Below are 15,730 nucleotides of genomic sequence, written 5' to 3'. Positions count from 1 at the left end.
CAGAAGCAGAAAGCCTATGAGTGGACTGGTGGATCATCAGGGTTTAAAAAGCACAATTAAGGAAGATAAGGGCATTGTTGAGAAGCTAAATGACTTTTTTGCATCAGTATTGAAGAGAGACCCATCCTGGTCCCATTCTTGCCTGGTAATACGGATAAAGGTTCTATTAGTGACTAAGGTGTCAGAAGCAGAGGTGCTGAAAGAAATTGATAGTTTAAGAAGCAATAAGTTACCAGACCCAGATGGTCCATGCAAGAGCTCTGAAGGAGTTAAAGTATGAAGTGGCTGAGCTGTCAGCAAAGTTGTGCAATCTCTTATTGAAAGCAGCTACTGTACCAGAGGATTGGAAGGCTGTAAATGTTATACCTGTATTTTAAAAAAGTTCTAAGGGTGATCTGGGGAATAACAGACCGGTCAGCTGTACATCTGTACCTGGTAAATTTGTTGAAACAATAATTAAAAACAGAATAATAAGATGTGGACGAACATGACATGCTAGGGTCTAACCAACATGGTTTCTCTGAAATAAAATTGTGTCTCACTAAAACTGCGTCTCACTCTTCTGTTGGAATTCTCTAAACGTGTTGATAAAGTAGGGGATAAAGGAGAAGATGACATCATTTATTTAGACTTTGAAAAAGGCTTCTGACAAAGTCTTTCAAGAGGCTACTACAGAAGCTAAATTGACATGCGGTGAGAGGTAAAACATCGCCAGAGATCAAAAACTAGCAGGAGAAAAAGCAGGAATAAGTGGACCAAAAAAAAGTTAAAAGCAGGGGCGACAAGGATCTGTATCAGGGCCAGTTTTGTTTAATATATTTATTAATGGCCAGGAAAATGGGGTGAACAGTGAGGGAGTAATATCTGTAGATGACAAAGATATTTGGTTAAATCCAGACAGGACTGTGAGGAACTTCAGATTCAGGTGACTGGGCAACAAGATGGCAGATTTAGTTCAATATTTATAAATGCAAAGTAATACTCATTGAAAGAACGCACTTTAATACACCTCAAAGACTTCTGTATCAACTCAAAAAAAGACCCTGGGTCTCACAGTGTGTGTAACGCAGTGGAGAGCTCTGCTTCAGGTTCAGCTGCAGTCACACAAGTAACCAGGATGTTAGGCTGCATAAGGAATGGGATGGAGAACAACAGAGAGTACTATAAAGCCATTACAGACACTAATAGGGTAGCCTCATCTGGATCCTGTGTGCAGCACTGGGCACCCATATGATAAAGGAAGTTGCGGAACTAGAGGGGTTCAGAGAAGGGTAATGAGAGTGATTAAAGGCCTGGTAAAAACTCTCCTATGAAGAGAGATGGAAATGATTGGTGTTGTTTTCCCACCTCATAATGTAAGAACAAGGGGACAGTTCAATAAAACTCAAAGGTGAACAATTCAAAACTGAGGAAAGGGAATACTTTTTCCACATGTGATTAGCCTGTGGAACTCATTACCACAGGAAGTCTTCAAGGCCAAGAATTTAGCAAGACAGAAAACGGGATTGGGCATATAAATGAACAACAAGAGAAACCAGAGTTAGAATAATTAATTATACAAACATCTTGGGAGGAATAGTAATCTTAGGCTTCAGTTTTAACCCATTCTTTAACAATTAGGGACTATGCTGGGGGGTCAGGTTATCCCAAAACTGCCTACTGTGGGGTCTCTTGCACGTTCCCTGTAATGCATCTGGTGCTGGTCACATTAAAGGACAAGATGCTGGAGTAGATGGACACAAGGCTGATCCAGTTTGGCAACAGCTTTGTATAAAAATATTGCTCGCGCATGCAGGGGTATAATCAGGAAGGCCAAGGCACAACTGGAGTTGCAGCTAGCAAGGGATGTGAAGGGTAATAAGAACGGTTTCTACAGGTATGTTAGCAACAAGAAGAAAGTCAAGGAAAGTGTGGGTCCCTTGCTGAATGGGGGAGGCAGCCGAGTGACAGAGGATGTGGAAAAAGCTGAAGTACTCAATGCTTTTTTTGCCTCTGTCTTCACAAACAAGGTCAGCTCCCAGACTACTGCACTGAGCAGCACAGTATGAGGAGGAGATGAGCAGCCCTCAGTAGTGAAAGAACAGGTTAAGGACTATTTAGAAACCTGGACATGCCGGCCGGATCTAATGCATCCGAGGGTGCTGAGGGAGTTGGCTGATATGATTGCAGAGCCATTGGCCATTATCTTTGAAAACTCGTGGTGATTGGGGGAGGTCCCGGACAACTGGAAAAAGGCAAATATAGTGCCCTTCTTTAAAAAAGGGAAGAAGAAAAATCTGGAGAACTACAGACCGGTCAGCCTCACCTCAGTTCCTGGAAAAATCAAGGAGCAGGTCCTCAAGGAATCAATTCTGAAGCACTTGGAGGAGAGGAAGATGATCAGGAACAGTCAGCATGGATTCACCAAGAGCAAGTCATGCCTGACCAGCCTGATTGCCTTCTATGATAAGATAACTGGCTCTGTGGATATGGGGAAAGCAGTGGACGTGTTATTCCTTGACTTTAGCAAAGCTTTTGAAAGGGTCTCCCACAGTATTCTGGCCAGCAAGTCAAAAAAAGTATGGATTGGATGAATGGACTATAAGGTGGATAGAAAGCTGGCTAGATTGTCAGGATCAACAGGTAGTGATCAACAGCTCGATTTCTAGTTGGCTGCCGGTATCAAGTGGAGTGCCCCAGGGGTCGTTCCTAGGGCCCATTTTGTTCAACATCTTCATTAATGATCTGGATGATGGGAAGGATTGCACCCTCAGCAAGTTCGCAGATGACACTAAACTTGGGGGAGAGATAGATATGCTGGAGCGTAGGCATAGGTCCAGAGTGACCTAGACAAGTTGGAGGATTGGGCCAAAAGAAATCTGATGAGGTTCAACAAGAACAAGTGCAGAGTACTGCACTTCGGATGAAACAATCCCATGTAGTGCTAAAGGCTGGAGACCGACTGGCTAAGCGGCAGTTCCTAATATCCAACCTAGACCTCCCGCACTGCAACTTGAGACCATTGCTTCTTGTTCTGTCATCTGCCACCACTGAGAACAGCCAAGCTCCATCCTCTTTGGAACCCCCTTCAGGTAGTTGAAGGCTGCTATCAAATCCCCCCTCAATTTTCTCTTCTTCAGACTAAATAAGCCCAGTTCCCTCAGCCTCTCCTCGTAAGTCATGTGCTCCAGCCCCCTGATCATTTTCATTGCCTTCCGTTGGACTGTCTCCAATTTGTCCACATCCTTTCTGTATTGGGGGCCCCCCCAAAACTCGATGCAATAGTCCAGATGTGGCTTCATCAGTGCTGAATAGAGGGGAATGATCATGTCCCTCGATCTGCTGGCAATGCTCCTACCAATGCAGCCCATATGCTGTTAGCCTTCTTGGCAACGAGAGCACACTGCTCACTCATATCCAGCTTCTTGTCCATTGTAACCTCTAGGTCCCTTTCTGCGGAACAACTATTTCACTAAGAGAGTGGTGACATCTCCATCCTTAGAGATTTTTAAGGCCCAGCTTGGCAAAGCCCTGGCTGGGATGATTTATTCATAGATTCATAGATTCTAGGACTGGAAGGGACCTCAAGAGGTCATTGAGTCCAGTCCCCTGTCTTCAGGGCAGGACCAAATACTGTCTAGACCATCCCTGATAGACATTTATCTAACCTACTCTTAAGTATCTCCAGAGATGGAGATTCCACAACCTCCCTAGGCAATTTATTCCAGTGTTTAAACACCCTGACAGTTAGGAACGTTTTCCTATATGTCCAACCTAAACCTCCCTTGCTGCAGTTTAAGCCCCTTGCTTCTTGTTCTATCCTTAGAGGCTAAAGTGAACAAGTTTTCTCCCTCCTCCTTATAACACCCTTTTAGATACCTGAAAACTGCTACCATGTCCCTTCTGTCTTCTCTTTTCCAAACTAAACAAACCCAATTCTTTCAGCCTTCCTTCATAGGTCATGTTCTCTGGACCTTTAATCATTCTTGTTGCTCTTCTCTGGACCCTCTCCAATTTCTCCACATCTTTCTTGAAATGCAGTGCCCAGAACTGGACACAATACTCCAGTTGAGGCCTAACCAGTGCAGAGCAGAGCGGAAGAATGACTTCCTGTGTCTTGCTCACAACATTTAGTTGGGGTTGGTCCTGCTTTGGGCAAGGGGTTGGACTAGATAACCTCCTGGGCTCTCTTCCAGCCCTAATCTATGATTCTATCACATGATGACACTTCAGGGCAGAGTTAAGGTTGTTTGGAGAGCCTATCTGCATTTCTAGACCTTGTCATGCTTGGATTTCTTTTAAGTTAAACTTAAACTTGGAATTTCCTGGGTTTCTCATGCTGGTCTGGAGGCTACCCACAAGAGCCCTGTAAGGTATTTGATCCTAAATGACTCATGTGCTCTCCACTCTCCAACTATAGGTTAACATAGTTTTTGTCGGTAATATCGCAAAAAAATAGTGATTGCGGAGGCGAGAGGGAACTCAGTGGACACTTGAAGCATGTGGAACCTGGTCCAATCCACAGCAGGCACAGGGAACAACAGCACAGAACTGGAAAGGGTCCAGCTGCAGCAGAAATTCCGATTCAGTCAGTTGAGAAGGTGCAGAATTCTACGCTTGCAGACGGAAATCTGCCACAGTAGGTGAGAAGCAGGAGGCGCAAGGAAAGGAAAGGTTATAGGGTATCTTGATCCTTACTGTGGTACAAGCCAGCCTAATGCATGAGGAATTTGGCCAACAGCGCCAGGAGACAGCGGGTAATAAGGAGACAGTTCTGAAGGGTGAGGTGGTCGTGGAATTCCTGTGATGGGGGAGAAAAAAAACAACAGGCATTAAATCACCGTAATGGCATCCCAGGGTCACAGCTGTCAGGCTAGGCTGCTCACACTCCTGCACTACCTCGCCAGTACACTGAATGCAGGAACCGTGCTCTGTAAAAGGATGTGCATGCTCCAACACCATGGCATGGTATTTCTTCCTGGCTAGTCCTGGTACTCTGAGCTGGTATCTCCTGGCAGTCTGCTCAACACAGGGAGATGTTCTTCCCAAAGGGGCCTTCCAGGCAGGATGGCTGAGCACAGAGATCATTGCAAATGGAGGAAAGAAACCCCCCTACACACACATGTAACAACCTTTAATGCTGCCCAACCAGGACCTGAGACTCAAAGCTAATACCCAGTTTGCCCCGCTCCTCACACTGCCTGCCTTGTGCTGGTTACCAGGGGCCAGGGAAAGCCGGGGGCATAGGAAGTACATCGGTTCACAGGGTGTGAGCTCTTCATATCAGTTTACCGCAGGACTTGCTGATTTTTACACAAACAAGAAGCCCCATGGCCACAGCCAGGTCTTTACAAGCCCTACCCTGGACAAGATGCAGGATCAGGCTCCTCCTAGGTGTGGCAGAAGCAGGGAGGGTACAGTACCCCATAATGGGCAAGCAAGCCTGATGTGTGGGTGAGATGGCAGCAGGGAAAATCCCTACTGTCCTGGTTTTGCAGCTGTCAGAGGAGAGAGCACTTGTAGGTACTCCCACATCTGAAGTGTACTGCTGCTCTTCCGGTAAAGAGACACGGGACCATTGCTGGTCCACCAGAGAGTGCTTTGAGCTGAATGGCATATCCCCTTTGTACTGTCACCAGTGTTCTCTGTAACCTGGAAACAGGTCAGATGTTCGCCAAAGAGAATGGATAAGGGTCTGATGGTAAAAACCGTCCCAGGCTGTCTGTTCTCTGTCCAATGCTAGCTGTGTGTTTCAGCCAACATCCTGCAGGTGGTTGGCCTGCGTACCGCTACTTCACTCAACTCCTTTGCTGGGAGTGTTTTACGACAGGGCGGGGAGAAGCGGATGAAAGCTGGGAGTGGAACCATGTGTACCAATTCCAGTAGAAAGGCTGTGTCAGGCCAAGCAATCTAGCCAAGGAATCGCCGAATTTATAGCTGGTCCCTCAAACAGCAGGTCAAACACCCTCATGTGCACATTGGCTGATGAAGGCTGCCCATGCTGTGTCATCCGTGAGGCATGGGCAGCCTTCCAGGAATGACATGACTAGTCTGGATCCTCTCTGAATGGGAAGTGCTTGACCTAGAAACAAACACTGTATTGTGCCAGGATGGCTTGGTAATTTGCAATCTTCCTGGCTAAGCCAGCCAATAAGTACATAGGTACATCCCCTACCAAGTATGTCTAGCTTCTCTGCATCCTCAGACAAGCTGGGTCTTGCATCTCCCAAAGCCAACTGCTGCTTTAATGTCAGCACAGTCAGGACCACAGGTCCCTTTTGAGTAGCTTGTGAAATTTGGTGGGTTTTCCTTTAAAATCTGATGCAGCAGCAGTTCACTGTGGATGATGGTCCTTGAGTCAGACAGTTAGTACCAGATGGCATTGCAAGAGTTAGGAAAGTCAAAAAGCCTCTGCAGCAAAGTCACAAATCTGGAAGGGAAACCACCCAAAGATTTCTATGGTCCTTGCTAGTATCCTAGTACTCTGCCTCATCTGTCCCTGTGTCTGACCGACTCACTCTGGGAACCCCCTTACATGCCAGCTTCTGTGCCCCAACAGCTCACCTGTCTTTGGATCGATCTCTGGCGAGAGGTGGGAAGGAGGTGAGCCCGGGGAGAAGTGGTCGCTGCTGTACGTGATGAGTGGGGTCAGCGGGTGCATGTGATGCGCGTGCTGCACAACGGGCACTTTGTTTGACTGCAAGAGAAAAGGAAGAAAGCATTTGTACTTGAAAAATAAATGCAGAATCCTCTGCAGAAGGAAACAAAAGAGCAGGGTAGAAGGGGATCCGGGTACGAATTTCAAAAGGATCCAAGTGACATAGGAGTCCTCTGTCCAACAGCGATTTAGGGTAAAATTATCAAAGACACCTAAGTCCCATTTTCAAAGGTGAATTAGACATTTAGGGGTCTGAGTCCCATGGACATTCAATGAGATTTAGGCTCCTAAGTGGCAAAGCCACTTTTGAAAGTGGGTCTCAGGTACTTTTGAAAGTTTTATCCTTGCTGCCCTGTAGTTTAGCTGCAGGGATGACACATCCCAGAACTGCTGTCTCTACATCCACCAGAATCTCTTGCTGCACCCAGACGGAGGGTTTCATCTCTACACTGCATTTCATATGCTACTGGAATGTTCACTGTGTTTTTGTAAAAAGAGATACTGTGGGATGCTCTGGAGGTCACCTCCCTTCACAGCTCTCTGGCATATCAGGTCCTCCATTTCTAAAGTTATACCAACCCCAGCTTTCACATAGCCGGAGATCTCCTCCACAGTCTGGATATCCTGTGTCACCCACACAACCTTCACACCAGCAGGCGAGTCACCAAACAGTTCTCACCAACACCACGCTCCCAGCTGTCTGCATTCCTGATCCACTCCTCGATCACGATGGCCTCTCTGCTTCTCCCAACATAACAACATAAGAACGGCCATACTGGGTCAGACCAAAGGTCCATCTAGCCCAGTACCCTGTCTACTGACAGTGGCCAATGCCAGGTGCCCCAGAGGGAATGAACAAAACTGGTAACTATCAAGTGATCCATCGCCTGTCACCCATTCCCAGCTTCTGGCAGACAGAGGCAAGGGACACCATCCTGCCCAATAGTCATTGACGGGCCTATCCTCCATGAACTTATCTAGTTCCAATTGTGTCCCCCTGCCCTGGAGCGACCCCTCGGTGTGTGAGGAATCATCAGCCTCCACTAGCGTGGTCACAAAGAGGTCCATCCCAACTAGATGCCCTTCCATCATGTCACTGGCTCCTTCAAGTGGAAGATCAGGGATGTTAATTCAGTGGCTTACTCCACAACGTCTTTCTATGCCTCCTCTGTAGACTGTTCCCTCTCTCTGCTCCTCCAGCTCATCAACTCTGCTCTCCAGCTGTTGCATTTGGACCCTGCAGGCCAGGAGCTGCTCGCTCTGGGTGCATAGCCACTTGGCCACAAGGCAAACAGCTGTTCATTCTGTATTCTGTGCAATTCACTGCGGGCTGGTGGAGCTTACAAATTCAGATGCTTCATCCACAAAGCTTGCAAACACTCCAGGAGCTGGCACATGCGCCCGAGCCCATCCTTTACTGCACATGCACTGTATGTAGTTTTCAAGGGGGCATCTCTGTTAAATCTAAAGCAATTCTTTTCAGCTTCGTCCTGCTCTATCTCACAGGAGATCTACGTCCAGGCCAAGTTCTCAGGTTTCAGGCGTGACCTTTCCCCTGTAGCCTGCAGAAAAGTGTGACGTTAGTCAATCTTCTAGAACTCAACACGCCTCGAGGGGTTTTACTCAAACGTAAAAGAATGAAAAATTCACTTTGGGCAGCGGCCAACCCTGGAAAACGTCAGGCCCAGAGGCAAACACTTTGCAAAGCTCACAGCGAGTGGGAACCAGGGGTTATAATGACCGCAGTTTTGCAATCTTAGCGATAGAGGATGGAATAAACAGGGCTGGCAGGGGATGGGGATGAGAAAGGGACCAGAGCAAACACTGCATTGGGATGGGGGGAAGCTGACTGAAATACCAGAGTATCTAATCCCTCGTGTGCACTGAGGTTTCCAGTGACAGGTTTTGAATCATGAACTCTCACAGCACAGAGAGAACCAAACAGCCTCAGGAACCAGGTGAGTCTGTCCAGCTGCAGGATTGAAACAACCATCTCTTGAAGGAAGGGCTGGATGCTCCAGAACAAATGGAGATGGGTATTTCTGTATTCCCTCTTGGCTTCCTCCCTAAGAAAATTATTTTGAACACAACTTAAAAGATCACCCGCAAAGGAAAAAATTAACCAAGGCTTGGGTCCTTTTTAACTCCTTTACAATGGTTATAGAATGCCTGAAATGTTCCTTTTTTTCCTGCTTGCTTTTTACATTGCAAATACAAGTCTTGTCTGCCCTGGAAGACTCGATGGCCACTGGAGAATTAGTGAAATTGTGACCTCGCAGAAGAAAGGAAACTGGAAGCCAACCAATTGAGAGGCATTAGGAAATACCCATCTCATTTGTCTTTGGAGAATCCAATCCTTAGTCCAAGGGATCATGGCCTCAACCCTGCAGTTGCATTTTAGGTAGGCCCATTAAAACTCCTTTAAAACTTAATTTGTTTTTGTTAACCTCTACTTGTTCCAATGCTTAATGTACAATTCAGGAGGAAAAACTATCTTTATTAAATTCAGAACCCGGCTTTCAACAAACAGGTGAGAGTTCACAAGAAAGATCTAATGCCTCACAACAAAATTCTCCAGCAAAACCGGGAGACACCAAATCTGGTACAACGCTGAGTGTTTAAGAAACACCACCAAACCCTCCCAGGTATCTTCCTGCAGCAAAACCAAGAATAATTACAAAAAATTCCTTTGCAGCCACTAACAGTGATTAGTATTTGGCCTGGGCTTGGCAGCTACCTAACATGGAGGGACAGACACACAGAACAGGAGCCTTGCTAAGTGCTGGGAGACGCCGCAGAAAAGACTGGGAATGCAGTTTATGTCACTCCACCCCATCCCAAGCATGAGCACATGGGAACTCATCCACCCACTATCCCCACGGGTCTAGGGGGCACTGAGGGACCTGAGACCTTAGGCCAAAATGCTCACAACTGGGATGCCTGAAGTTATGATGCCTTGAACTCACGCAGTACTTCAGCACCAGCATAAAACTGGCCTGATTCTCAAGGGCTTGGATCACATACAGCCTCCATTAAAGGCAGTGGGAATTGTGCTCTCGCCAGCTCTGAAAACCAGGCCTCTTACTTAGGTGCCTAATTTTAGCCCACAGATTTGAAAACGTCATCCTTAATGTGTCATTGCAACCCTTTATCTGCCTTTATTTGTGACCCAGGCTTATCACCTGATACCGCACCAGGTGTAGGCACCCACAGAAACCTCTTCTTTCTCTTCTTGTCTGAAGTCTTGTAGCCATGTTGGTCCCAGGATACAAGAGAGATAAGGTGGGTGTGGCCATATCTTTTACTGGACCAACTTCTGCTGGTGAAGCTCCACTTCAAGCTCCACAGAGCAGAAGAGATGAGAGAGATTATCTCACTTGTCTTGTCTCCCCTTTTCTCTTGTCACTCAGAATTGATGCTTAAATTTTCACTTCCTGTTTGACATATTTACAGATTCTAAAACCAGAAGGGACCTTTACAGTCATCTGATCTGACCTCCCGTACAGCACAGGTCAAAGAATGTCACCCAGTGATCCCAGCATCCAGCCCAAGAACTCCTGGCTGAACGAGAGCATGTCTTTTAGAAAGAGATTCCGTATCCCTAGGTTATTTCCACTGGTTAATTACTCTCACATAAAACTTTGCCCTTTATGATGTGGTTTCCAGAAGGTGTATATGGTCTGGGGGATATAACAAGAGACACCAAGCTGAGGGAGAGCGTTGGGTGGAGATTCTGCCTGTGATATGTGCCTAGTCAGGTGGACCAGGTGCAGCTACAGGAAGAAAAAGCAAGCTGTGCATGCAGGGAATCCTCCAGCCAAAGCTGTTCAGGAAAGTTAGCGTACAATCAAGCAGAGAAGCACTTACTAAGTGTGCGGGCGATGGAGATCTGCTATCTTTCAGCGTAGCACCAGCCGGAACATCAAGAAGCGGCCACTTCATCTGCAGGTACTGGAAGAAACCCAGATTTAAAAGGATGAAAACAACTCTGTAAGGAAAGGGGACTCCCCTAAGCCCAGCTGCTTTCACAAGAGGGATTTGTGGAGCATGTCAGAAGTTTGGCATTTAAAACAATTCTGATACCGCAGGGCCTGTGTCCCGGCTCTGGTCAGTCACTTCCAAGGTCAGTGGAGGGTTACAATAATATAGTAATGCCAAACTACAGTCACACAACAGCCAGCTTTAACCACAGCAGGCCTTGAGGAATTGTGAATTTGTGAGCATCTCTTAGCCAGCTCAGCTAGGAGCAGCTGGGAGGCATCAGCATTTTGCACTAGGGTGATACACTTCTCTCACCCAAACCCTCCTCGTCCCCACCAAACAGGCCAAGTCCTCCCAATCAATGACTCAGCCACCCTGTGGAAGGTATAGAAAGGGAGCATCTCTCTGCTCGTGAGCCATCTGCATGGTCCCAGTGTGGAGCGGCATGCCCTTGGACATGGGAACTCTAAGTTGCACCCACACCACCTCCCCTTCGTTAATTACACAGCTTGCTCCCTTATCACAATCTACTAGCAACAAGTTCCCCCTCTAGTTTCCCCTAGCGGATCATTCCACAACCTCCTGCTCTTAAGTAATAGGCTGTGATTAGCTAAGCTCTTGTCACCCTGGGGCCAACAGGATCTACAGGTCAAGTGTGTATCACCCTACCAGTTATGTTCTCATGTACCATACTGGAGTCACAGGTCTCCACGCAGCGTGGAGCTGTATACAACACAGACATCAATTCCCATGTCTGGGAAATTGTTTCACAATCCTCCCAACTACATCTCCATTAAAGACTGATGCATTTAAGGGCAGCCTGTAAAATCTGCACACAACCCTGCTCCCTGAAAATCTGGCTGGTGACCATGGAAGTGCAGTGGAGGGGACCCTCTGCTCAGCAGGCGCACGACGCCTTTGGCTGAGTTCTGCAGGAGGCAGTACTACATGAAGGCTCAGGCATCCTCCGGCAGGGCTGAGCTGAGACAGGGCTGAGCAAATGGTCAGGGAGATTGTGTTCCCGTGGGATCATGCTGCGCTGACTCCTCAAAGACACTGGCATTGTGTCTTGAGGAGTCAAGTAGAGTCCTCCACAGGACTATTTTTTTAAATCCCATTCTTACCCATTCTTACATTGTCTCTTGCATTTTTATCCCGCTCTGACCCACAAAACCCTTAAATCTCACAAACCTCACGGGAGATTCCCCCATGCTACTAAAAAAACAAACCCCAAAATGCTCAATTAATACACACAAACACACAGAGAATTCAGACACAATTTTTACAACTAAAAGAATAAAACAAATCTTGCTTAAACCATGTCAAAAACTACTTTAACTCCTGTTATAGCAGACACCAAATCTCTTCCAATCCCTCGCCTAAATTTAAGTATTAAAACTCTAATTTAAGAAAAGAAAAACGGGGGTTTCCAGAGGCAGAACAGGGAATGGAATCCAAGTCTCTTGAGTCTCAGCCCAGTGCTCTGTCCACTAGGCCACACCATCTCCAGCACAGTCAATCTCAAATGTTATAAAATCCTGAGTCAGCAGCAGCCCTCCCCCCATCATGAGATTACCTTAAAAGCCATGACATTTTAAGATAACGCATTTTAGGCTCTATTTATTTGCCTTCTGGGTGGGTGCTTTTTTGTTTTGTTTTTTGAATCTTAGGGTGCACTGGGGTCACATTTTCAAGCTTTTCTCACCAAGCAGGAGAGCCAGAAACTTATTTCTCTTTTAAAAAACTCCAACAACCTCAAAATGGAAATTCTTATGTATTCACATGACTCCAGAAGTTGAGGCTTTAAGAAAAACACCAATCATCATAAGAACTGCATCATGCTTTTTACGGCTGTGTCCAAGGACCAACCCAGAGTTGCTAGGCACCGTACAAACACAAAGTAGAAGACGAGAGTTAGCAACACACAGTTTTTATGAATGGACATGGGCTGTTCAGCAGTGTTCCCTGGAGTAGTCACTATTCTGGCTGTGAGTCGTCACCTAACTCTCATAGCAGCCCCCGGTGACTCGCGAGCCAAAACTATTTCCGGGATCACTTCCAAGTCCTAATAATAATTGCTGTTTGTGACGCTGCTGCTTGACTTTCTCCCCCCAGGGCTCTGGGGACTGATGGCAGCTGCCACTCTGCTGTGGCAGGCATCCAGCTGTTCTGGGCGGGTGTTCTGCCAAGGAGTGAAGACTGCAACATGACAGACGCTTGAGACCTGAGTGTACAGGCGCAAACCCACTGATTGTGCGTCTGCTGGAGCACCTACTGGGCCAGCATTACCAACAGGAGGGTCAATGCCGCCACGCCAGGTGCAGATTGGAAAAACACGACCCTGCATACTCTCCTGGCCGATGCCCTCCCTCACTCTCTCTGGGTTTGTGGCCTTCAAGAGAAGGCAGCATGCCATGGCTTGCCTCGACCATGGGCCGGTCCTCCCAGCACAACCTGAAAAGTCCTCACTCACTTCAGCTGGTCTTAGGTGCCTGTGGTATTCTGACCTGTCACACGGCTCTGGCTCTCCGTGCAAAGCAGGATCTCACCTGACATGTACAGTGGAGTCGCATCACAGGCACATTTACCTTACGTGATTTTAACTATACGCGCTCAACAAAACAACAAAAAACAATTTAAATACTGTACCTGTAGTGCGGGCGATTCCGCCCACCATTCCACTCAATGAGCATTTGACTATACGTGATTTTTGCCTTACAAGCTGCCTTCAGAACCTAACCCCCGCATAAGATGCGACTCCCCTGTAAACCTCCATCCCCTGGACCCATGAGCCTAGGAAACCAGCTCCCTGTACAAACAACCCTGTGATCAGTCTGCCTCTAGCAAGAAGGGCTAGGCTGATCTTTCACAAGGCCATCGGGTTCACACTCTGGAATGGGCTCTGGCATTCTCCACTTGTTTGGTTTAGCTGATAGAACACAGCTTGTCTCAGGGACAGCAGGGGAAGAGACCATAAATCCATGTGCTCAGCCAGGGTCTCCTCTTTTCAATGCAGATGCCACTTCATTTCTAAAGAGGATGGCCCAATAGTTAGTGGCTATCCCAGGAGCTGGGAGACTCGGGATCAAGTCTTTACTCTGCCACAGACTCCCTGGGTGACCCGGGGCAAGTCACCTAATCTCTCTGTGCTTCAATTCCCTATCTTCCCAATGGGAACAGCAATTCCCTAGCTCTCGGGTATGTTGTGAGGCTAGATCCATTAAAGGCTGTGAGGTGCTTTGATACTATGGTGACCAGACCAGATAAATACTTTAGACAGATAGATTCTGAGCGATGTAGCCCCAGTTTGATCTTTAACATGACCCCAACCCTCCATCAACAGTTTGGTAGGACGTGCACTTGAGCTACCAACACGTGGAGTACGTGTCAAGGCATTCACTCCTACACACGACAGCCTGCTTTCATAGAATATCAGGGTTGGAAGGGACCTCAGGAGGTATCTAGTCCAACTCTGTGATCAAAGCAGGAACAATCCCCAGACAGATTTTTTTGCCCCAGATCCTTAAATGGCCCCCTCAAGGATTGAACTCACAACCCTGGGTTTAGCAGGGACACCCACACATCTCCTCCCTCCTGTTCACAACCCTAGCTCCACCCACGTTGTAATAAGACAGACGAGCGCTGTCTATTGCTTTGCTCTGGTCTATACACAGGGACTGGTGTCGGGCTGCGGCCTGTTGGTGGGACAGGGCGAGTGAGGAGAGGTTATTGCTGGGAATTTGTAAGCATGCGTCATAATGGCTGGAGAGTGAGCAGGAAAAAGAGCTTGGTTTGCTCATGCCCTGGAAATTCCTTCAGTCACAAATTGATCAGTAGTGATTGTAGGGACGTCTGCTGTGGGGTTAAGATAGCATGCCTGGGGTGACTATCAGGGAGAAAGCCTGTGTGGTTCCTGGGGGACGCAACATGGCCAGACAGGTACACTGGGGTGGCAGTGTAGTGTGTAGGGTGAACTGTGTTGATAGTTGGTGAGATTTCATTGGTTTTCACCACGCCTAGGGCTAGGATGTTCTTACACCCCACTCCTCTACCATAATGCACTCACAAAGCTGATCTCCCCCAAACCCCAATAATCCCCTGCCATCATTTCATTGGTTTTCACCACGCCTAGGGCTAGGATGTTCTTACACCCCACTCCTCTACCATAATGCACTCACAAAGCTGATCTCCCCCAAACCCCAATAATCCCCTGCCAACATCCTTTCTCTCTACTTCTGCTGCCACCTGCTGTGAGGGTGATGGCAGAAACATGGAGTCCTTAGCATGGGATTTTGTGTGCTGAGGTGGGGCTAGGGCTGGCTGGCAGGGGCCCTGTGCCTCTGCATCGAGTTGTCAGCACTCAAACAGCATTCCTACACACACAACAGCACTGTCTTGGGGAGTTTTTGATGCCTTTGGGCTGGCTCAGCTGCCTAGGTGCTGGGCCTCTGGTCTCTCACCCTTCCCCCCAGGCTCCTGCAATGGAGCAAGTCGGCATGCACACACCCGGTGCTTTGGAAGGGCCAATTTCACAAGCTGGAAACAATTATGAGCCAAATCAGATGGGAGAAAAAAATGTAAAGAGAAAAATATCAGTGATAATTGGGAACTGCTTAAGAACATTTTTCTAAATGTCCTCAAAGCTATTATCCCACAATCAAGAACGCTACGATGGTTTTGTTGTTGTTTTTTTAAATTGCCTAACTTAAAAGGGAAGCGAAAGTGGTAATTTAAAAAAAATGTGTGTAACAAATAAGAAGGACAACAGTGTGTGACAAAAGGGGAAGCTGATAGCAAGGAATATAAATGTGAAACTAGGAATTGTAGAAAATTGATAATGGAAGAAAAAGACACAAAGAGAAATGTATGGTCAGCAGAGTTAAGGACAATAAGGAGTTTTAAAAAAATATATCAGAAGCAAAAAGAACCCTAAAGATGGAAATGGTAGAATTGTGAATAATAATGTAAAAAAAGCAAAAGTGTTCAATAATATTTCTGTTCTGTATTTGGGGAAAAAACAAACCATGCATTTATATCATATGATGATATATTTTCCATTCCAACAGTAGCTAAGGAGGGTGTTAACAGTAGCTACTAAAGTTACACATTTTA

The 15,730-nt window shown here is 46.9% G+C and overlaps 1 protein-coding gene across 1 annotated transcript in view; it reads right to left on the bottom strand.

Annotated features, from left to right (window-relative positions):
• TCF7L1 (transcription factor 7 like 1) overlaps positions 1 to 15,730 on the bottom strand; it is a 115,179-nt gene that overhangs the window by 12,978 nt on the left and 86,471 nt on the right. Inside the window, exons 4-6 of the mRNA XM_050937472.1 lie at positions 10,505 to 10,588; positions 6,544 to 6,676; positions 4,678 to 4,780 (exon numbers count right to left, since the gene is read on the bottom strand). Of these exons, the coding sequence (XP_050793429.1) occupies positions 4,678 to 4,780; positions 6,544 to 6,676; positions 10,505 to 10,588 (320 nt within the window). The remainder of the gene's footprint in view (positions 1 to 4,677; positions 4,781 to 6,543; positions 6,677 to 10,504; positions 10,589 to 15,730) is intronic.

This window comes from Gopherus flavomarginatus, chromosome 2 (genome assembly GCF_025201925.1).
Source record: "Gopherus flavomarginatus isolate rGopFla2 chromosome 2, rGopFla2.mat.asm, whole genome shotgun sequence".
Classification (NCBI taxonomy): Eukaryota; Metazoa; Chordata; order Testudines; family Testudinidae; genus Gopherus; species Gopherus flavomarginatus.
The sequence above is the reverse complement of the archived record's forward strand: the minus strand, read 5'-3'. Positions and strand labels throughout refer to the sequence as shown.